The sequence below is a fragment of the Neolamprologus multifasciatus genome, chromosome 14 (genome assembly GCF_963576455.1).
Source record: "Neolamprologus multifasciatus chromosome 14, fNeoMul1.2, whole genome shotgun sequence".
Lineage (NCBI taxonomy): Eukaryota > Metazoa > Chordata > Actinopteri > Cichliformes > Cichlidae > Neolamprologus > Neolamprologus multifasciatus.
Window position 1 is genome coordinate 26,340,191 of NC_140452.1, and position 22,679 is coordinate 26,362,869.

Here is a 22,679-nt window from a genome sequence, read left to right on the forward strand (position 1 = left end):
ACAGAGAAAAATTGTTTCATACTTATTTATGCAAATTGTTCATGTTAAATAAGACTGGAATGTCAATCCACTCCTTCTAATATTTTGAACCATGATTTAATCAATAATAAAGGTCATGATCTACTCAGTCATTACTAGCACTTACGAAAGTTAACAATAATAATAATAAAGAACAAAAATCTGCTAATGGAAAAAATGCACACTTTTGTTTAGCCTATTGTGATCTCATTACTTTACATGCTTTAGTGCAGTTTTCTGTTAAACAGCAAATTTGCCATTCTGAAGTCATTATCATCATTACTACAAATCCACACTACATAAAAACCAGTCTACACAGCACTAAACTACAGTGAACCACACTGTCCCACAGCCGCTAGCACCAATTAGAAGGTGTAATCTCTGCACATCTATCTGCCAGGAGGCCTGGGCACAAACACTGAGAAAAGAGAAAGCGGGAGAGGAGGAGGAGGAGAAAATAACCATTATTATTAGCTGTCTGTACTGAAGGCCTGATCACCTTCTTTGCACACGCTTAGATTTCTGGGCTTTCTGCAGTCTGAGGACACACACATACCTCCTGTTAGGAAAGCTATTGTTGTAGACTTTTCCATAATACATCCTCATATCCCTCAACAACAAAATGCCACTAGTGCTGATGAATCTTAAAATGACATACGGGACGTGAGGGTGGGCAGATTTGTTGGTCTAGTGCCTCTGTGAGACAGATGGTGAAAAAGACTCTGTGCCAGGAAGCCTTTAGGAGTCAGGTGAGGTAATACAAAGAGTTCACATTTACTGGATGTAGAAGCACACGAGTCTTGGGTTCACGTCCTGTTTGTAGCTGTTATTTAAAGGCAGTTTTATTTAGTATTATCATTATTATTATTATTACATTTAAGCACCTTCCACAAACTAAATCCCACACCAGAAGCTTGTCTAACATTTGTATGGGTTTCCTGATAAGGCGTGGCGGTGGCCACACAACTAACCATCTGGAAAATTCTAAGATTTTACATGCAATTGTTCACGCAACCACAAGAGGCTATGTGGGCATCTGCCATTTTAACCCCCTTATGAAAAGAACAGTGTTGATTTTTTTTCTGGTGGAGTTGGGCAGCTTTTGGCAAACTGTAATTGAGTTGTAAAAAAGCAGGATTTTTTTGTTTTTTATATCCTTCTGTGTAATGCCGTCATCCTCCTTCTGCTCGTCTGCTGATTACAGTCTGTGTAGTGTCTAGCAGTGTAACACTGACTTAATGTTATTTTGGCTGAGCAGAGCCACTGCAGCGACCGAAATGTCCATATACTATAATCTAATCTAAGATGATTCTGGCTCCGGATTGGCTAATCCAACACCACTCTTCCTAATCTGATGTCTAATAGATGACATCTGGACAAGATGACATAAAATAGAAAAAAAAACACACAGGTGGCAATCTGAGTGACTTGTTTGTGAACAATAATCCTGCCTGTACAGTATGTTTAATCACTTAAGCATTAGTTTAGCTACATGTTTACCACAAAGAGAGACAGACAAACATCTTTTCTTTGAGTCAAAGCTTACAATGACACTCTAATGTCGACCTTTTAATGTTGTGCTTTCAACCAAAATCCAATCACATGATTTTATTTCACTTTTATTGAAACATTTTAAACCGATAACTGAACCGGTTACACGCTTTAGCTCAGAGTTTTAGAAGTAAATAATGAAACGGTAAATAATGAAATAACTAATAAATAGTTAAAACGAGCTCGTCATGCTCACCTTTTTCTAGACAGCATGTGTCTTCCCTGCATTCACACCTCTCCCTAAAAAGAAATGAATAAGTACAGAGTCTATTTCTGCTGGTGTCAACACGTTCCTTTGAGTGTATAATGGATCAAATCATCAATAATCAATTGAATCTGTCACCTAGCGGAGGGAGCCCCCCTAGCTCTGACTGCCCATTTTTCTTCTGTCCACTCTGGAGGTGTGATACAAACCCTGAGTGGATGTTCTGTGTCTTTTTCCAAGCTGCGGGAGACCTTCTCAAAGAGCATAGCAACAGACCTGTCTACCCTGTAAAAATAGGATTGGCTTCTGTGAAGCCGACTCGACGCCACAGATACAACACACACACACTTCACTTCATTGATTATGCGCCCAAGCCCCCTCAGAGCCCAGCTTTACAAGTGATGTCTTCCCCTCTTCGCCTTGCTCGCTCTCCTTATAGCCCACATTTTCATCCTCTCGCTCAGATTTTGAGTCATTTACCTGCAACCGCATCAATATTTTAACCTTTCTGGATGCGGAGACTTCCATTATTTTTTCCTTTTGTATATTTCTATTGTTTCCTCTGGATAATGAAATGTTAATGTTACATGGGAATGAGAGACAGACTATAAACACACAGCGAAGACAAAACAGTGGGAGCCATGTTGCAGAAACTGTGAAAACTGAGGCCATCTTCATAGGTGGATTCTTTCTATTTAAATGTACACTTTATTGTATGCAGTAAGACAAATGCTGCTAATGTTATTAACTAATCTGACAATAATACATTTGTTGAAATCAACAGATATCATGAAAAAAGCGAAAGCAGTTTCATCTTTATAAGTTTAAGCTGCGCTGTGGTTTAGAGACGGCTTAAAGCACATTAGTGATCATTTTTGATTCATTTTAGGCGGACCTCGCCGTCTACAGTGCTGATGCTGTGAAGAAACAAAGCTACACCATATTGCACCAAAGGACTCTCCCAATTTCTGTTAAATTGAGCAATTATTAACTTGGAGGCAAAATATTATTTACATCCTGTTACTTGTTGCTTATTCATCGTCAGATTGAGCCGCTACAGATATGGTGGCTCTAAATTTTAGGCAGTACATCAAGTGATTTTCACAAATTATGCCAGAAAAGGGGAAAAATATGTAAACATTTCATACCCGAGAGTGTTTCATCCCATTATTTAGATATTATAGGCCTCTGCGAATCAGGGTCTGCACACTGTAGCATACAGATATTTCACACCAGCTTTCAGCAGCTGTCTATTAGAGTCAGATAACGCAGAGAGAGGTATAAAATGCAGGTGCCGGGGCAGCGGAGTCTGAGCAAACAAATACCCTAAGAGGTTCGGCAGATGTATTGAAAGCTGTTGAGTGATGTGTTTTTTTCTTTATTGCAGTGCACACTGTTGACCGAGACAGAAGGAAACAAGGATATGGAGCAAAGAGAGAAAAAGGGAGACGAGGTGTTTTAGCTTGGCCACAATGTGTTCATGAGGGTGTTACCCAGAAAAAGACCAGACTGCACTGTATACGTGGCTCACAGATTATAGCTTTGACAACCCCTTCCTTCTTTTATTTTAATTTCTTTTCTTGAGTAGAATATTCAAAATTTATTGGTTTAAGAAAATTTCCAATAATCAAAAGCAAATTAAACCTAATCTCTGATTTCAGAGTTTTTGAAATGCGCACATTATCTTTAAATGTGCTCTCTTTTCAAACAATATGCTCTCATTAATGGTTTCTCGCTACATCTATTTGGGAAACTCAGATTATGGGTTATCCTGGATTATGCAAAGGACCCTATGCACAAATACTTATCAGTTTCATTTCTTTGTCCTCCCAATGATATTCATGCCAAATCCCACAGCGCCATATCTTTGCTCACAGCTGGCAAGTGTAACTAAAGGATTATGCAAGCAGCTTCTACAAGCAAATAGATTTCTCTCTACTTCAGAGGAAACTGCTAGTTATGCAGCGCCTATCTGTCCGCCAGGCATGCACAAAAACATGTCTCCCCTTTTTCATTTTTTTCCCACTTGTTTTAACAGAGGGAGATGGAGAGAGGAGAGAAGAGCAGGAACGGGAAAGTAAACAAAACGAGCATTGAAGGCTGTTCGCGTATAGGCACAGCCATTTTGTATTGTACGGCTGGCTGTACCGTAAACCACAGGCGTGCACACCTTTGGATTTAATGGAATATGGCTGCTAAAACAATAGAAGGCTGAACTTTGCGCGAACTGGATTTGCATTAAAGCACATGATTAGACAAGGCGCTGCCTCCGCCTAACAAGCCAATTAACATATGCCACTGGATAAACACTGATTGTCCACTTAGCTTCTCAGACTGAGCCCCAGCTCATGACTGATGCCTCGTAGCGGCAGCACTGTTGGAAACATACGACACGAGGCTCCAGCTATTTGCTGTATGCAAATATTTGGAAGGTTTATTTCCCCATAAAGCTCTCGGCTCAACTCTAGCCTATGACGGCAATTTCTGATTGTCTGCATGGCCTCCCCACCGTCCCTGGGGGAAATGTGTATTAATTAGCATCGATCTGGAGGAAGAAAACACAGAGCAGATTGGGGCAGGTCCAAGGCCATCACAGATGCAGAGGCTTACTTGAAATAAGGCATTGTACATTTTAAGCAGCTAGCTGTCATCCCCACCCAAAGTAGAGCACAATAAGTGAAACATTAATGTTATTGTGTGCTAAATTAACTCAATCAACAATATACACCTTTTTTAACCTAGATATCGGTGAGCATTTTTGTGGAGACATCCAGACTTTTTGTGCCTCCCTCAGGCACTTTCTAATATACTGTAAATACAGTCAGAGTGCTGACCTAAGCTCCATCAGCTTTTGGACCATTTTTCTTTGATAATGTGCTAAAAGCCATAATGTAAATGTTTCTCAATCAGCAGCAATCAAATGCCCCGAGATGCATTCCGTATCTTCTTGCTGAGGAGGCAAGGCCTCTTTGAGCCATTAGACTCCAAACAGCTGTGAAGGCCTCGTTATGTGCACAGCAGTGTATCACTGGACTCTCACAGAGAGCTCTGATATCTAATTTATTTTTTAAAGATGCATCTATCAGATGATGTGCAGCAAACTCAGTTTAGGATAATGCTACTCTTTTTTTTTCCTTTTCCTCCTCGCTTCCTTTGTCTGTCTCCGTCTTCAAAATCTGTGCGTGAACACATTTTGTTCTTTTAATCTAAACTCTGCAAAGGTTCACTCACGGCCATTTTCACTGATTATATCTGAGCTTCTTTTGAAAATAAAGCTCTTATATTATGGTAATCAGTCAGGGGACAACAGGAGCAAAGAGCTGTAAATCACTGACAAGCCTTATAGATACAGCAATAAATCATAAAGCAAAGGAAATAATAAAACACTTACCTTTTGAACCTATTTAAAGCTGAAATTCATTAATCGTGAATTAAGAGAAATTCATCTGTTTTGATAACCGATGCATCATTTATCAAAACGCACGACAAGCGACTGCAAACGATCTTGACACTTAGACTTTCTCGGTTGTGCAGATTCTTTATTGCTTCTTAAATTAAAGTGCACATCTTTGAGTTTTAGACAGTTGGATGGATAAAAACAATATTTGAATAGACCGGTGTTTGGGACTTTGGTCTTAGGGGCATTATAATAATTTATGCACTGGCCTTATATTGGGAAACATAGCTACTGCCTCTAAATATATATGAGATTTCTCAGTCAGAGTAGTTGGATAAACTTAAATGTTACATTGTTAAACAATTTCCAAAGCTCCTTTTCAGAGAACATGGAATTTTTTTTGGCTGGATGGCGTTACTGTGCTACTATTAATACAACTATTCTGTCTCAGCCAGCTGCAAAAAAAGAAACCCAAGAACCATTTTATCTACAGTATGTTTCCATTTTTCAGAGACAAAAGACAAAGGAAAGGAAAGGAAAGGAAAGGAAAGGAAAGTTTGCTGGAAGAAATAGACAACAATTACACTTGCCCTAGGAGGCCGAGGGAACCTGACCACGTTGCTATGGAAACTCAAGTACAGCAGAAAGTAACACGAAAATCAATTCAGATTGAGCTTATCTCTCCTCTCTCTCTTTCCTTTCTCATTTCGCAAGGGCTACAAAGCATGCTTCCACTCTGAATCACATTTTTAACTATTGCTGGGCTGATGCAGCACTAATCAGAACAAACACAAAGACTTTCCTTCCATTCGACCCTTAAATGGGAGGGAAAAAAATGTGGATTATAGGATCCAGAAAAATGCTTCTTCAAACGCACACCTTAGAAACTGTATGAAAGAAAGATGCAGGCGTGAATGTGCTGCGACACAACACAAATCACCCTCTGTCTCAGGCGCTCATTCTTGTGCTTTCTTTCCTTTCTCTCCATCCTCTTCACTCGCTCCCTCAAAGGGGCAACAGCAGCTGTACGCAGGTGATAAGCGTGTGCGGCGATGGGCGCTCGGCTGTGATAGGCTGGCTCAACTCCTACGCTGATGTGAAGATTACAGGCTGCGTCTGTCAAAAGGCCACTCTGCCCGTGGTTGTCACCTCGTGACGTCACTGCTGCGAATGACAGTTTGACTGGCCACATACACGCACAGCGCCATTAATGCTTCAGTACGACGCGTCCTCTCAGGTTTAAGAACCTCTTGTACAAGAAGTCCCCCACATATCTCGAAATCATTAATTCAGTGCAGTAATATCACAGGAAGCTTAATTATAAATGTTTTTGTCTGCTTTTAATCGCACACAGACACACAGCTAGCACACAGTGAGGGCATAGCAGACCCGCTGTTTTCACCACAGCCACTTAGCAGCAGTCCACCGGGAGTTTGGGTGTTTGGATCTTAGTCACTGGCTGCACAATGGCAAGGTGAGGTCAAAGACGGGCCACGAGTATACCGAGTGTGTGATTGTCTGTGTGTGTCTAAGTGTTGTTCTCAAGGCTCATGCCAAAGAAGAGGCAAGAGGAAAGAAAACGAGCCTTGAAGAAAAATAATGATGCTTGATGCCTCATACATCAAGGAAAAGATGGAGGGTCACCTTGCTGTGAAGTCAGCTGGTCATTTACTTGTGATGGATTCAATCTGGAGAGCGATTTGTCCATTTGTCACCGGTGAAGTCAACTCAAACTTGCACAATGTGCTAAAACTGTGCAGTAATTGGACATTTCAGGTGTTCGGGGAATGGCTAAAACAAAGCTGTATCAGAAGAAAAGTGACCAGTTATAGCTGCTTGGCACCAAAGAGAACATTAAAAAAAGAACAGTACAGCGACTAACAGTGATAAAAATGACGATAGTATATTTGTTGCACTAGTCCCAAACACCGATTAATGTTCAAGCCACCAATCAGCTCAATCGGGTTCATTTTCTTTTATTATTTGGCAAAAGAGTTTAAAGTTTGCGCTTTTAAAATATTCGGATGATATTAGCAGGCTTCACCAGGTCACTGTATTAAGGGTTTGGGGTAGGATTAGTTTCACATCTTCACCTGTATTGGGGAAAATCAAAATCCTATAACAGAAAAAGTCAGGCTAAAATGCATGCAACAACATGTAATAATTTCTAAAACTATGTTTGTTTAGCGCGTGGCAAAAATGCATCCTAACGCTAGCCCAGATGAACGTGAACAGGTCAACGCTTGAGGAGACACAGCAAAGAAAAGAAAAAGAAACAAAGTCTAGTCAAATTTAATCGACCCGAGAGGGAAATTCTGCCTCCCAGACACTGATTCTTATTTTCCATAATGCAACTCAATGGCAATCCTGCCTGGTCAGTGCACGTGTCTTTCAAGTCCCAAGCATTTTACAGAGGCTGTCCGGTAACATTTGTAGCAACTAAACCTGAGCTGAGATAACATGGAGAGTTCCCAGAGCTCCGTAACTCGGGAGGATGCAGTAGTGTTTTCACAAGCTATAGCTGGATGTTAAGACGAACTTATACATCCACACAGTGTTTGGTTGTGAAATTAGATCCCTCTCTCCGACTCTCTGATTGGTGTCCACTGCAGGTGTTCTGAAACCATGATCATGTCTAATCAGTGTTACAGATGCCCAGCATGGGGCCCACAGGCTCCCAGGCACTGTGTGAAAGTTTAAAGAGGCTCAATGTGATTTACTGTATTTTTACAGATTTACCACCCTGGGAGAAGAATAAGAGCACGTATTAATCCTTGATTGGATGGAAGATGAGAGAGAGAGAGAGAAAAAATGGAGTGAAAAATCCCTATTAGGTCAGCAGAGTAATTTGAGTTATTAAGTGCCTTTTTTACTCTAATCAGTCACTTAAGATGGGATCAGACACTGCTGCATTATGGGACGTGACTGAGCACACCAGTTTGTCTCAATTTATCCCAGTGCTTCAGCTGGGAACATATGGACACATTCCTCCGTGAACCCCACCACCTGTCATGCATGACACATGCAGACACATGCATGAGCACAGGGTGCTTGCACCTACGCAGCCATTTCATTCAGCAGCCCACATACAGGAGAGTTTATAAACAGAAATTAATTGCTTGTTCCGGCTGTAATTAGCTCACACCATGCTTATTACTAATCTGTGTTTTGGCCCGACGCCAGGCTAGTTCTGGCCCGGATCCAGTCCATTTTCAGCCGAGCGTTGCTCTACAGTAATCCAAAAGCTCAGGCAGGATGGACCTTTTCCTCTAGATGAGCTTCTTTCAACCATAAAACTAAATTTCTAGCTTTTCTCTGAAAAAAAAGCTAAATTATTTACATCTTTCTATTTCTGTCTTATTTGTTAAGGTAATAAGACAATGTGTATAAGATCAACAGTAACTTCAACAGTAACTTCAAATTGCATGTCATCTTGATAGTCTACACTTTCTTTCAGCAGATCGCACTGGCCTCCGTAACACAAATTTCCTAAAATGAGATCACTGCACTCGCAGCACACTCTTCCAAATCAGCGCTTATCTAAGCTTCTGTCTTCAGGCCAAGTCAAAAACAAAGCGGCATCCCCCATAGCCAAATTGCCTATTAAAGATGAGAGCATGTTCAGTCTCCCATTGCGCCTAGCCATCACCACCCTAATCATTCTCAGCCTAAACAGCCTAATGGCTGCCATATTGCTACTGTTTATTAGTAAACACTGATGGAAGAGTGCCCGCCTCAACAGTTGTTGATTTTGTCTATCCGTATGGAGTATCAGCTGGGAATCACAGCCACCGTGCCAGAACGTTGCCTGCTGTTCAGTCCCCCATCACTAAACAGATTGCTTTATTGTTTTATGTGCATAGCGATTATGTCAGTAGACGGTTTAATATAAAACATGAACATCAGTGAAACAGTTGTTCAACAGATGAACTAAAAAAAAGAAAAAGGAAAAGAGAGGACATGAAAGGAACTTTTTTTAAAAATTGCATTGTGTTTCTGTGAAAATGTACGAGTCTGTGCATCAGCTCCAGAGCTGGATTCTTCAAAGATCACCTTAGGTTTAAGATGCTTTTGGGAAGCCCAGTCCAAGATTGATTTCCCTCCATCTCAGTCTCAGTAACCCTTCTATCGATCCTTATCAAATATGTATCACGTCCTCAAGCCCTCACCACAACTAAGATGGAGACTTCAAACAGTGGAAGCTCAAAGAGAAAGTCAGAGGGGAGCGAGGTTTTCTTTATCTCTCCTCTGTGCTGAAGGAAGATCTGAATCCAAATAATAATGTAAAAAGCGTAAAAATGTTCCTGAACCATCCAAAAACCGCTGCTTATTAAAGAACCTTCAAGATGAAAATGTGATCCCAGCTATTTTAAAGCCTCAAACATCAAAGCTTTCAAAATAACACGGTGTGAATGCCACCCAACAGCGAGCTAAGAAAAGGCAACAGTGAGATGACTGTGTGCACAATGCATATACACAAGAAAACATCTCCGCGCTAACCTCACTTCTTGCTAAAAGGGTCTCGTCTCGTCCTGTTCCAATTCCCCAAACTCCCCTTCACGCAGCACTCATAAGTTGCAAATGCACAAAATGCATCCTTCAGTTCGCGTTCCCATAATTCTCTGTGGCAGCAGAGTGATTAATGCACACAACTATTGATTTTGCTTTTTGCTTTTTTTTTTATTACGAGAGTGGCCTTAGCCCACCAACCCAAAACACTCCTTATGTGACAACATCACAAGCTGCACACACAACACATATGTGCTGTTAAAAATAGAAATAGTTACTCAGAAGCAGCACAGAGAAACATACTAAAGAAACAAAAAGCACCCCATCTCCTACAGTCAGTGTGTGTGTGTGTGTGTGTGTGTGTGTGTGTGTGTGTGTGTGTGTGTGTAGGTGTGTGTGTGTGTAGGTGTGTACATGTTTAGACGTCCTTGTTGAGGACAGAAAATTGGCTTGGCACTAGACCAACAGTCACTTATGGGGACAAAATGCTCGTCCCCACGAGTTTAAAGGCATTTTTAAGGCTCAAAATGTGGTTTTAGTGTCAGGGTTACAATTAGGTTATCATTAGGTTTAGGCTGAGGGTTAGGGTTAGGCATCCATTTTTAATGGTTAGGGTTAGGGTAAGCGGCTAGGGAAAGCATTATGTCAATTAGATGTCTTCACTAAGATATGAAAACAAGAGTGTGTGTGTGTGTGTGTGTGTGTGTGTGTGTGTGTGTGTGTGTGTGTGTGTGTGTGTGTGTGTGTGGACTGGGAAAAGGGGTGCAGTGAAAGACAAGGGTCAGCATTTCACTAACTGCTGATCTGTGTGGGAGGAGGGGGGGAGCAAAATGATAGGCGGTGTTGTTTTCATAGGGTTTCACTGCAGAATGGGTGGAGTGTGGTGCAAACACACACATACACACGCAGCCATGCACCCACTAACATACACACAGGCACATATATGTGCTGATATGCGCACATGCTCATAATAATATCTTGAGCTTTCTCTGAATTCCAGTCATCGCACTCTTGTGCTTGACCCATTTTCAAGCCCCCCCAAACAAGAAGATCAACAAACCCTGCTCGTGTGGGGAGGAAGAAACAGAAATTTGAAAGAGACTGAAAGTGAGAGCAAGTGAAGAAAGCTTTAAAGAGGAAGACAGAGGGACGAGATCATGTGGCGAATGTGATGCAGTCTCTTGTTTACCAAAGAAAAAGCCTCACCCACACGTCTCTCTAGCCCTTCCTTCTCACTCTTTTGTTTCCCCAACTCTCCCCTCACTTCCTTTCTTCTAATCTGTCCTCTCCTTCTCGACATTTCATTGCATCTTATTCCCTCGCAAGCTCATTCCTAGCACTGTGCCCTCCTTTCAAGGTTGGCCTGACTTTGGGCGTGTTGAATTTACAGCCCCATCTCTGCCTGCCTTCTCAGTGCCCTCACTGTCAATCTCAGTGAAAAATGGAGACGGTGGCACATCACTGGCATGATAAAAATCCTGCAACAGTGATCACGTAAACCAAACACCTACAGTAGCCCCTTTGAAGACATCCTTTACATTCCCGCAACTGGGCTGCTGGCTGGTTAAGGCTGTGATTCTATTAGGAAGCAAACTGTTTAATTAGCCCCTATAAGCACTCACAAGGAAGAGAGACGAGTGAGCAGAATGCAAGAAGCCAACACGCATGTGACTGAAAAATGTAGCCAGATTTTTTTTTTGTCCCCTTTGCAATGCTCTGAGTATTGGATGGAGTTATTTGCATAAAGCAAATAAAAAAATAGCATTTTCCATGCAGGAGGAAATTGACTGGGGCACTGTGCCAAGCAGGTTATGCAACGAGATGAGAGGAAAAGAAAGAAGTCCGACAGTCAAGGCCGGCGGAGGAGGATGGAAGAGAAGAGAAGAGAAGAGAAGAGAAGAGAAGAGAAGAGAAGAGAAGAGAAGTATTTTCCTCAGTCAAACATAAACATAAAAAAATGTCAACATCTGATTTTATCATTATGGATAAACACCATATTACAATATATTATGTATAGTGTATACAAACCAAAAAAGCGCTCTATCTTTAAAACGTGCGCGGTATGATCCAGTGATACAGGATATGTTTGTAGTTCTATTTTGCAATTAATAAACAGTTAATAAATATTAGAAATATTTAGTTTATCACAATATAATTTGCAAACAAAATCAAAACAAACAAAAAATGTGATATTTGTTAATAAATGAAGTATGCAGACATGTTTTTGGTTAAAAAAATATTACTGAATAATAAAAATATATTTATATAAAGATTTGGCCAAATCTAGACGACAGACAAGTGCTGTACTCTTATAGTATTTATGCACTGTCCAAATTTTATTCAAACATCGGAGAAGAAAAGTTATGCAATGTTGTGTGGAATTTAGAGGGTGGACAGCCAAGATGGCAGCACACCCTGGAAGTAGGCAGGACCTGTGGAGTCTCTTCCTTCCTTCCTTCGCACTCTAAGCCTGTGTCTTACTGTATCGCACAATAAAGCTTCCTGTCTTTCATCTCTAACCTAATCTCCTGCCTGAAAAGACGAGAGGCATGCGTTTTCTTTCCCTGAAGGAGGCCGTATCTCCTTGTGACAGGGAGATATGGCCTCCTTCTTCTTTTCCTGTCCTCTCCCTATCCTACCTGACCTCTCTTCACCTTTCCCCTCTTTACCAGCTGTCCCCCAGGGAGTTTCTGCAGGTCATCGGTCTGGCTTACACGTCGTTATCTTAGGCTGTGTCAGGTTTCCTCCCGGATTAGTATGTGATAGGTGTACAGGTTTAGTTTCTCTTAGCCTAAGTACATTACAGCACTGGGCCTGATAGGTCTCGTCCAATGAATCATATTAACATATAACATATTCATTTTGATTTTAATAGTTAGAAATCAAAGCTACAAATCCCCAGCAATTTAAAAGACAACGATATGAGGCTGACTATTACAAATGATGAGATGGTTGATAAGTGTTGTCAGCGGTCAGTGACAACTGAGCCTAGTTCTTCCAGAAGTTTCATCCTGTTAAAAGAGAGTTTTTTCTTCCCACTATTGCCAAGTGCTTGATCAAACATTTCCCTTCTTAAACTCATTTTGTCATTTTGTTCCGTATTTTCGTGTTATTTTTATTTTAGATGTCTAGCACTTTCACCAACAGCTATTTTTTAATGTGCTATAGATTAAACTTGATTTGGCACAATCTTTAAAAAGAAAGATTCTGATGCTTTTTGGGACAACATCCTAGACCAAGATAGGCACCAATCTGACATTAATGAGAAATACAAGTCAAATTATAATGTATTAACCTAAAGAAAGGGTCCAATTACATAATCTAAACACTCACATCTAGGCACTACGCCGAAAATTCTGCTCTTTCAGTTTCAAAGTTTGATGCCTCTACTTGCAAAACAAAAGTTAAACCCTGAGAGCTATCTTATGTGCATCCTTTCTTACCAACAGCATGATAACTTTACAATACAATACAATGTTTTGTATTGTATTGTATAACTTTGGGCTAATGTTCCCTCTTCATCTATAGAGCGCAAGAACAGTCAATAAGAAGTCGGTCTGTACACGGTAGGCACAAGATGAACTAATCTAAGACTTGACAGATTTCAGCTCACAGCTGACGATGCAAGCAGAGGGCGAATTTGTGCTCAAATTGCACAACATACGTACCTATGAGCATCCTAGAGACGAGCACAAGGTCTCTGAGACAACATGTTCTCTGCAGCTCATTCGGCGTTTAAGCACTGGTTTTGCAGAAGCTCTTGTCTGAAACCAAGGCCGCCCAGCTCATTAAGCTGCCTCATATCATGAATGATAGGAGACAAAAGGCAGGTAGATAGAAAACGCAGAGACACACACTATCCCTTTTCAAAAAGCACGGGCACTTGACATGCAAACACACCGGGGTGTGTATAAAAAAAAGAAAAGCTCTGCATTTACATGAATGTGTGCACACAGGTAGTAAGACAACAGGAGCGCACACGTGCATTCAAATAAAGGTCCATCATATAAAATCCTGGCAGGACCACAGTAGGACACAGCTCAACTCCTCCCCTCCCTACTCTACCTTCCTTCCTTTCATATTTTTTTACCCCTTTCATCTCTGTATTAGCTCTGTCAATTGTTTATCAAAAGCGGCGAGGAGGCGATCGGAGCCGGCCATTTGAAAGCTCGTGCTGCGAGATCCATTTTAAAATTCATGACGGGTTAATGGTATGTTAGTGGCAACATTAGGACCCGGTGAGCTTGCATCATGCTCATTCACATTGAAAACAGGCCGCTTCAAATGACTACTAAGCAGTCCTCGTTCTGAAAGGTAATTCATATTGTAATTAACTTTTCAATCACAGCTGATTAATTAAGACAAGCTCTAGTCTGTAATTATGCATCTATTTTTGACCCTAATGTGAATCACTGGATATTCCACAGATGTCAGCAGCTGCGATTTGAGCCAGTTTCCTCTCTGCGACTTAGAGATCTCAAAAGGCAAAAACTCACTCCTGAACATTTTAAGCAGCGAGCACATTGTTGGTATCAGCTTAGATGTTTCAGAGCCGCAGGTCTTTATCACCATGATCTGCCACGATGTTTTAACCATTTTGATTATTTCAGCCTCTATTCAGAGAAATATCTTATAAAAGATGCGTCTTTCTTCTAATTCTGATGCACCGTGCAAAGGTAGAGAAGTGCACTTGATGTTACCGCTCCCAACAAAAACCTGAGATTAATAATTCAGTGAGGCGGTGGGATAGCTTTATTTTGTGTCCTTTGAGACTAAATCGTCTTTTATGTAAAACTGAATAAAAGAAAGGAAAGGGCTGTGGAAAAAAAAAAAAAAGTAAAACTAGGCTGGGCCAGACTGCATCTCCCTGCCATTGTCAAGCCCGGTTGGTATCCTTATGGTGTCTCTCACTCACTCTTGTTCTTTGCTCACGCACAAACACGAGCACACAACACACACACACACCTCCTAACCCTCCTAGAGTAAACATACCCTCTCCATAACAGTGCGCGGTGAATCCGCTCATGCATCAGAATCTACCATCAAATATTTATCACCGAGCAGCAGTGATTTTGACCGTGTGCTCATGCTTTTGACAGCACTCGCCTGCTGCAATACTTATTGGAGTAAACACAGACAATCCGATATCGTTGTTCTTTTGAACACTCGTGAAAGAACTCAAAAGAACACCAAGTGTACAATATAATCCATCAAAACTTCACTGCATATTCTATAGGCCGTCTGGCCTGCGGTAAAAAGCACAGACATCACTGTGGACTGTATCAGAGCTGATTTGGAAAAATAACTGGCAGACATTGCATTTTAATTTGCAGAAATGGCACAAACACTACTCCTGGTCTATACACGGAGAGGCGTTCTTCATGTATTTTCTAATTCAGGTCAACAGACTTTTGTTTTTGATCTAGAGAACACACGTAAAAGTATTTCATTTGCATGGACGCTTTTGTTTTTTCAGTCACACTTAAGATAAACATCATCTCTGGGTCTTGTCTACATGATTCATTTCATTTGCGGAACCTAATCATATCTGCATGCTGCGTATTTGCTCGCTCTCCGTGACATTAGGCAATGTCTTCAACCAGCAGCTTGCAGCGAGTAACTCGAGTAACCTCGAGTAAATAAGTCGCTGGCATGGATCAGAAGACACATCTTCATGCTTGAGCACACACATTTAAAATGCCACCAAAACACCGTCCCAGATTCTGCCTTCAGTCAAATGACATCAAGTGCTCACTTACAGGTCCCTGAACGCCACAGTATGAAGCGAAATCAGCCAGCGGGCAGTACATGGAGCAATCAAAGAGATAAGCATCCCATTTAACCTGAGTAAAAATTCAAGCTACAGAACGTTCTGGTGTGTTGCGCTATCACGCTGTGCCACTGGATTCAAATAAGGAGGGTAAACTAGGTCATTGGTATGTAATGCTATGTAAACTGTCCCACTTTACCCCTTGCTGGACTCAAAATGGCGTTGGCTGAGGTGGAGTGTGTACAAGAAAGAGAAGCCCAGTGATTCAATGTGACAGTTATCAACATCCTCTGGCTAGTGAGAGGACATAGCTGTATAGAGCTGCAGAGCCCCAGTAATGGCAGACTCAGCCAGTAAACAGGTAAGAAGATGACTCACAGCTAAACAGAACACAGCGTTCAAAGAGCACAGAGCAGAGTAAGTGGAAGGCAACCGGGCATAAACAGCAAAAAAAAAAAAAAGGACACAACTCTCAGAAATTACCGGCATGGCCACTAAAAGTCTTTTTTTAGTACATACCTTGCACAAAGTTACAAATGTGGTTGGTCATTTTAGCATCAATGTTTGCTTTTTACCTTCAGATATACACATTAAGTTCAGTTATTACCATGTTGTGAACATGGAGGCTTTGAGTGCTAAAAACTCTATATTTGAAGTTTTTCTCCTACCTGAGCTGAGCGACACGGTGTCTTTCTCCCATGATACGACAGTGACGTAGGCCTCCACAGAAGCAGGAATAATGCACTTGAACACGGCTACACTCCCTCTCATAGCCTTCTGGTCAGCCACTCTGACTGTGTAGGGTTCCCGTGATACTATTGAACAATTAAGAAAACAGAATTAAAATTGTCTTATTTACAGGGCAAAAAAATGACATTATTATGCATTTTTTAAAAACATATAGGGTGAAGCAAACTGGGAAAGTTGCAAAGAAAGGGACACTTTCCATGGTAGTGGAAAGTGTAGCTTAAAGTAGAGACACAAGTTTCACCTAAAAAAAATGTAACTACAAAACTGGTACATGTTATAGCATGAACTTCTAATCGTATCTGTGTTTCACAGAACACAGTCCACAGCAGGTATCATCCACCTTACACAACTCCTTGTAGCTATGTAGGAACAGATCAATGGAGGTGCATAACATGGGCTATTCAGACCCCCAGCCTCTGTCAGAATGCTGCTGAAGTTCTACTAGAGGTGGGACGCACCTCCTCAGTATACATTTAGGCATGGCTGGGCTAATTGGCATCCTCCACTCACCATTAGTTATTGCTGAGCTCCTCTCTTCCCCTGATTGTTCAACACATTTGGCCAAAAGTCTACTGATACAGTTACAAAACTGATCATTGACCTGTGCCCTAGGGTGTCCTGGTTAACATTCTTATGCGTGAACGTGGTGTTATTTATGGACAAATATTCCAATGCTAGAACAGTGCTTGGATTCAGATCATTCAGATTTTTCTTCCCAGTCGCTTCCCTCCAGTTTTACTGGACCCAGTAGGACAATGGTGTCTCCAACTTGGGCCACTTCCATCACCCTACTCAGGGACTCCAAGAAACTACCAGAAACTCAGAGCTGTTATTTTGTGCTTTACAGTGAGGATCTCTTTTTTTGACACTAGGGAAAACCCCAGTTTTCAGGCACTAAGCTTGGATGATACAAGTATGCCCACCTCTGTCTGACACTGCCCTGTCCAATCACTGAGGGCAATAGCAGATTGGACTAAAGTCCAGCCTTCTCCAGTAGACTGCTTCCAAAAGCTGTGCGTTGAAGTCCAACATTATCAGGCCAGTTTCTCCTAATCTAAAGCGCTACCTTAGGTTTCTTCCCAAAGAGAGAAGTGACCTTGCATGTCCTGAGAACAACTTGGGATTGGATCATCAAAGGTTCTGCCTGGCAACTGTCTGATCTATACCTACAGATCAATCATTAGTTGCTCTAAGCCTTTAAGCAGCATTATTGTAAGATTTTGGACCTTTGCTGGACTTAACCACTAAACTACAAAAAATATACACACTATCAGTACTACAAGTGTTGTACACTCAGTCTGTTAAATTCATACCCATGCAAGTTCCCCCATCATCACAATAACAACAAGTCCTTCAAACCCTTATCTGGAGACTCACCGGCTTTGATGTGGACATCCTGACTCCTAATCTTGCCAGAAGGGTTTTCGGCAGTGCAGTAGTACGTGTTGTCATGGATCAGCTTGCTAAAGCTGGATGGCAGGAAGTTAAAGATCTGGAGGGTTCCATTGGGGTGAACGTGACGGATGCCGGGGACATCGTAGATCTCCTCGCCGGTAGCCAGATACCACCGCAACGAGGCAGGCGGCGCACCCCCAGCAGGACAGGGCACAGAGGTCCCTGTGGTGCTGGCAAATACTACCTCTTGCAGAGATGCATTGACAAAGTATAAGCTGGAATGTAGGTCTTCACTGAAAACTGGAAAAGAAAAAAAATAGGAGAACATCACAATCTGTGGTTTTGATTTTATTTATCAGTCTTTCATTTTTAAATTTTGCAGTAATTATTGCTGAAAGCTCCACCTTAACATAAGTTGATAAATATGCTCTTGATATTAAGCTCTTGATATTTAAGTATCAATTTAAATTAGTTAAGATGAAGAAGATTGAATCAGTATTTGTTAAAAATCTCTGACTCCAAGTGTTGCTTATTCATTGCTCATGATCAGCAGTTATGGATTCATCAGTGTATTCCCATCCCTGGGATTTTGGGAACATTAAATTAACATAAACTCCCATCAATTATGAAATAAGGTCCACGGCCGTGATTATGTTCATGCTTCAGTTTAAACTGGCATCACTGTAAAGAGAATGGCATTAAATGTAGTTAGTGCAGGAGCATTCTCAAGCATATAGGAGGGTAATAAATGTCAATGTTGGATCAATTAGCTGCATATAAATCTACAGCTGTTTGATTTCAGAGTGAAGAAGCCAAGGCAGCAGATGTCTACGATCGGAGGTTCTATGAAAAGACAGTTTGTTTGTATTTCAGGCAAAAATACAGCATTTGTGTGTGTATGCCTTGTCGCCTCAGCCTGGTGGCAAAGCTCTGCAGTAAATGGCTTACAGTGGCACTGGCAGCTGGCTTGGACCCTCTCTGGGGAGAAAACATTTTAGCACTTCATAAATTCCTAACAAGGTTTCAAATTGCAGACATTTCCATCCTTTTCTCTGCTCCAGTAGCTCTGAACTAGCAATGAGACACTCCACTGACCTGCACATGTACACATGCAAAACACTCATTTGAAGATTAGGAATTCAACACACAAAAATTATTATGGAGGTAAGGATCACTGCTGGAGCCTTTCTCCCGAGAAAGGAATATGCAGATATATTGAAAAGTTGGACAGAGACCTATATTTTCAATGTTATATAAACTACACTACACCACTACACTAAAAAAAATATACAGACATTTCATTTAAATGTTTTGACTCTAGTTCAGGGCAGGATAACTATTTATCAAAATACGAACAGACAGTATATTTTTCTGTGAGATTATAAAGCTATATATTTGCTACATTAAGGTTACATAAAACAGTGTTCTGTATATTGCCCCCCCCCCCCCCCCCCCACTACAGTATTTTCTTATAAATGTATTTTTTCTTACAAAATAATTTAAATAATATTATATTATAAGGGGTAAACTGTGCTTTTGCAAATAGACAGCAAGTGAAAGAGTTTTTTTCCCCCAGGAATATGAATAAATGGCGAAAATAACCTTATCTTTTATGTTAGCTCTAGTTAGCTCTAGCTTAAATTAGCGCTATAAAGGCTAATGCTAATTTAAAATAAAATACGAAATAAACTAGCTAACACTGATATTAGTAGCATTCAAACCCGCAAAAAACTATGTCAAAAAAGTGCACTCATTTTAGATGTATTTGAAACTTCTACATTAAAATGTTTAGGGCTAACAAAGTTATAGTTTTTTTGTTTTTGTTTTTTAGCTAGCTAGAAACCCACAAATGGGATGGTAGCTGTTTATTTTTCCTGTATTAAAACACACTGGTCACATATGCTTAAAAAACAGAATCATATCAATTGTTATGTCAAATTAAACAATGCTGTTTTTCTACTGAGACTGTAATATCACAGGTATCACTGCAATATCTCACCATGCCTGCCTGGTCTCCCTGTTGGCAAGAATGCAGCCTAAATTTTATTACCAAAAAGGAGCAAAGTGCCTTATATGGCTTGCATTACAGCTTTTAGGGGGCTCTAATCACCTTTGTGAGGAAAAATGTAAGACACAATAAAATAATATATTTATAGAAAACACATTTTTGATGCTGTAATTATGGTTTTTAACATGTCAGCTGTGACTCAGACTGTAGTACAGCCCACAAGTAGCAAGTACCAATCAATCAATGTCTGCATCCCTTTTTTATACAATACGTGACTCTGCTTGCTGCCTGTCTGCAATATGTATCTGCCTGTCCTAGAACATGCCCATATGCATACATGCAAAATATTTTCTGCAGATTCATTTGTTTAAATGGATGATAAGATGTTTACGCAACTCATTATGTTTCTCAGATATGTGGAAAAAATAGGTATTTGTTAAATATAGTGTATTATATAGTTTATATCTTATAATATATATTGCATATACAGTTTCTTCAACAATATATAAAGCAGATTGTGTAAATGTCACATATGCGTTTATAGAAAGACTGACTTTTTAAGAGTGGGTGGTCCAAATAAAATTTCTGCAATGTGCACTATATATGCTCCCAGCAGAGAAACTTTCATATACCTGTACAGTCTCTAACATCAAAAAGTTTTAGCCAATTTAAATATTTAAGACGCTGTGGGATTGTGCGCCGGGTTCTCGATGGGTCTGTGGCACCGGCTAAGATGAAAATAATACATCAAAGTCATATTAAATTCTGATTCATTCTCTTTTTCCAGCTGGCACTGGGAGTATCAATCTTCTCAGTGCTCTGTTGATAATACAGATCGGAGGTGGTGGTGGTAGTAGGGGTTTTTTTTTTGGGGGGGGGGGGGGGGGGGGGTTCAGCCTCACCTGATGGTGCTCAAGGTTAGTGAGAAGGAGAAGACACTTTAAAATCACTCGTGTCAAGATATTTTAAACATACTGCTTTGATTTGTTTTCATCCAGCAGAGAATTTCACTCGTGTGAAATCCAAAATATACAGCTGATTATGCTTAAGACAGTTTGTGTTGTGAATGAGGTGTGTGTATACATGTAGTAAAACGTTATATTTTGTAAACTTCAATTGATTTGATTCAGGGAAGTAAGTGAAGAAAGTTTGTCAATTTTATTTAAACGAAATTAAAAAATACACATAATATTTTTTCTTAATTAAAAAAAAATAATCTAGTTACAAACAGCTAGCACACTTCAAAGTTTTCCGATCAAATTATTCAAGGGAAGTTAATTGACTCTTGAAGATGTTACAATAGAAAATGTCTCGAGAGAAGATAGATTAAAGAAGTGTGCGGCTGCTTGAAAAGCTTCTATTCTTCGCGAGCATCAGAGAAATTGGATTAGGATTTATGCCACGGCTGTTTTGATATTCGCCTATTTCACATTTAAAAGTAGGTGAGAGCTATTCTATTTAGACTGGCTGAGTGAGATTGATTTAATTTAACAAAGAAATGGACTCTGGTGAAAGTGCGCATATCGCTGCACTGCTCGTTTTCCTAATTGACTAAACTCAGGAGCCAGACCGCAAAATGCTGTGATGACGCATGTACATCACTCCCCTCGACCTCACAAAGAGCAGCAAGTCATGCCCCAACAAATGGCCTCAGGGTCCAACCACTTACTACATTGCCCGGGAGGAAATCAGTAATTGGCATAATTTTTCATGAGCTCAACTGTAAAAGGTGAAATAAATGACACTGTTCAATAATGCATTATATGCATCTATAATTGACTGTGATTTTTTTTCGGGATCTTCAGAGGGACAGGAGGAATGAGGAAAGCTGTTTTATGTAAACCTTAACTATCACAAGAACTTTAATATTTACCCTCTTTTAAATGTAAGCTTTTTATTCACTAATCTGGTGCTTACTGTCATAGTTTTGAGTGCTATTCTTGCAGTTTCCTATAGCTAGCTCAAACCCATTATTGCACAGATTGTATTTTGTTTACACGTTGCACTTCTGTAATTCCCACTGTTTATGCAACTGGCTTAGGAAGCAATGAGACAGATATTGGAGCAATAATGTTAAAAACGATCATTATTTACTATTTTTTAAGACTTTCAAAGCTATAAAGAAATCTCTACAGGGCTGAAGTGTATGTGTATGAAGTGTTTGTGTGTGGATAGCGTTATAAGCCTGTAAGAATGTATAAGAACGTATATAAACACATCAAACGCGACTATATCACCAAAAATAAATAAATACATATAAAATCACACTATTACTTACATCAGCGGTCCCCAACCCCCAGGCCACAGACCGGTAATGGTCCGTGAGTTGTTTGGTACCGGACCACGAGAGTTGAGGCTTGGGTGTAAAATTTATGGTTTTCGGGGTTTTTATCGGTTTTTATCAGGGTTTTTTTTTTATATCATTTTTATCGTTAACTTGGTTGCCCTGGGTCTTTCCCCATGTGTTATGAATAAATCTTCTTCTTTTTTGGTAGCGGTGCTGGTTTTCTTTTTTTGTATTTATCCACAAACCCCTAAAGGCCGGTCCGTGAAAATATTGTCCATGGCGCAAAAACGGTTGACTTACATGGAATAATATTAGATGAGATGTGTTTGTGATTCTGATTCATAAAAGCCCAATAGAGGGTCTCCTTTTAGCTCTGCTTTGGTCTCCACCCACTCCTGCTAAATGCTACACTAAGTTCACCAGCTAGATGCCAGCTGTCTCCATCTTTTGTTTGGTTATGAACCAATATGTATACATATTTTTTCCCCTTAGAAGAACTTTCTTGTAAAACTAAAGAGGTGTGAAGAGTGAACAGAAGTTATCCATCATAAAACAATAAAGATGCAAGACACAACAGTGGTGTGTAGCGACAGGTGATCATTTTTGGAGAGTTTATTGCTAAAAAAAATTGACCCATTGACCATATAAAAATATTCCTTAGAGCACCATTTTGTATTGTGTTATACTGTGTCCTCGTTCTATAGTGTTTTATATGTGCATTATACACATAAAAACATCACGTAAAAGTTTAAAGGTTTTTATTGGGAAGGTAAGATATGGGAAAATTAG

The 22,679-nt window shown here is 40.3% G+C and overlaps 1 protein-coding gene across 2 annotated transcripts in view; it reads right to left on the reverse strand.

Moving 5' to 3' along the window:
* dscamb (Down syndrome cell adhesion molecule b) overlaps nucleotides 1-22,679 on the reverse strand; it is a 136,065-nt gene that overhangs the window by 98,276 nt on the left and 15,110 nt on the right. For both annotated transcript variants that reach the window (XM_085131297.1, XM_085131298.1), the window contains exons 2-3: nucleotides 17,578-17,895; nucleotides 16,119-16,265 (exon numbers count right to left, since the gene is read on the reverse strand). In XM_085131297.1, coding sequence (XP_084987423.1) covers nucleotides 16,119-16,265; nucleotides 17,578-17,895 — 465 coding nt within the window. The remainder of the gene's footprint in view (nucleotides 1-16,118; nucleotides 16,266-17,577; nucleotides 17,896-22,679) is intronic.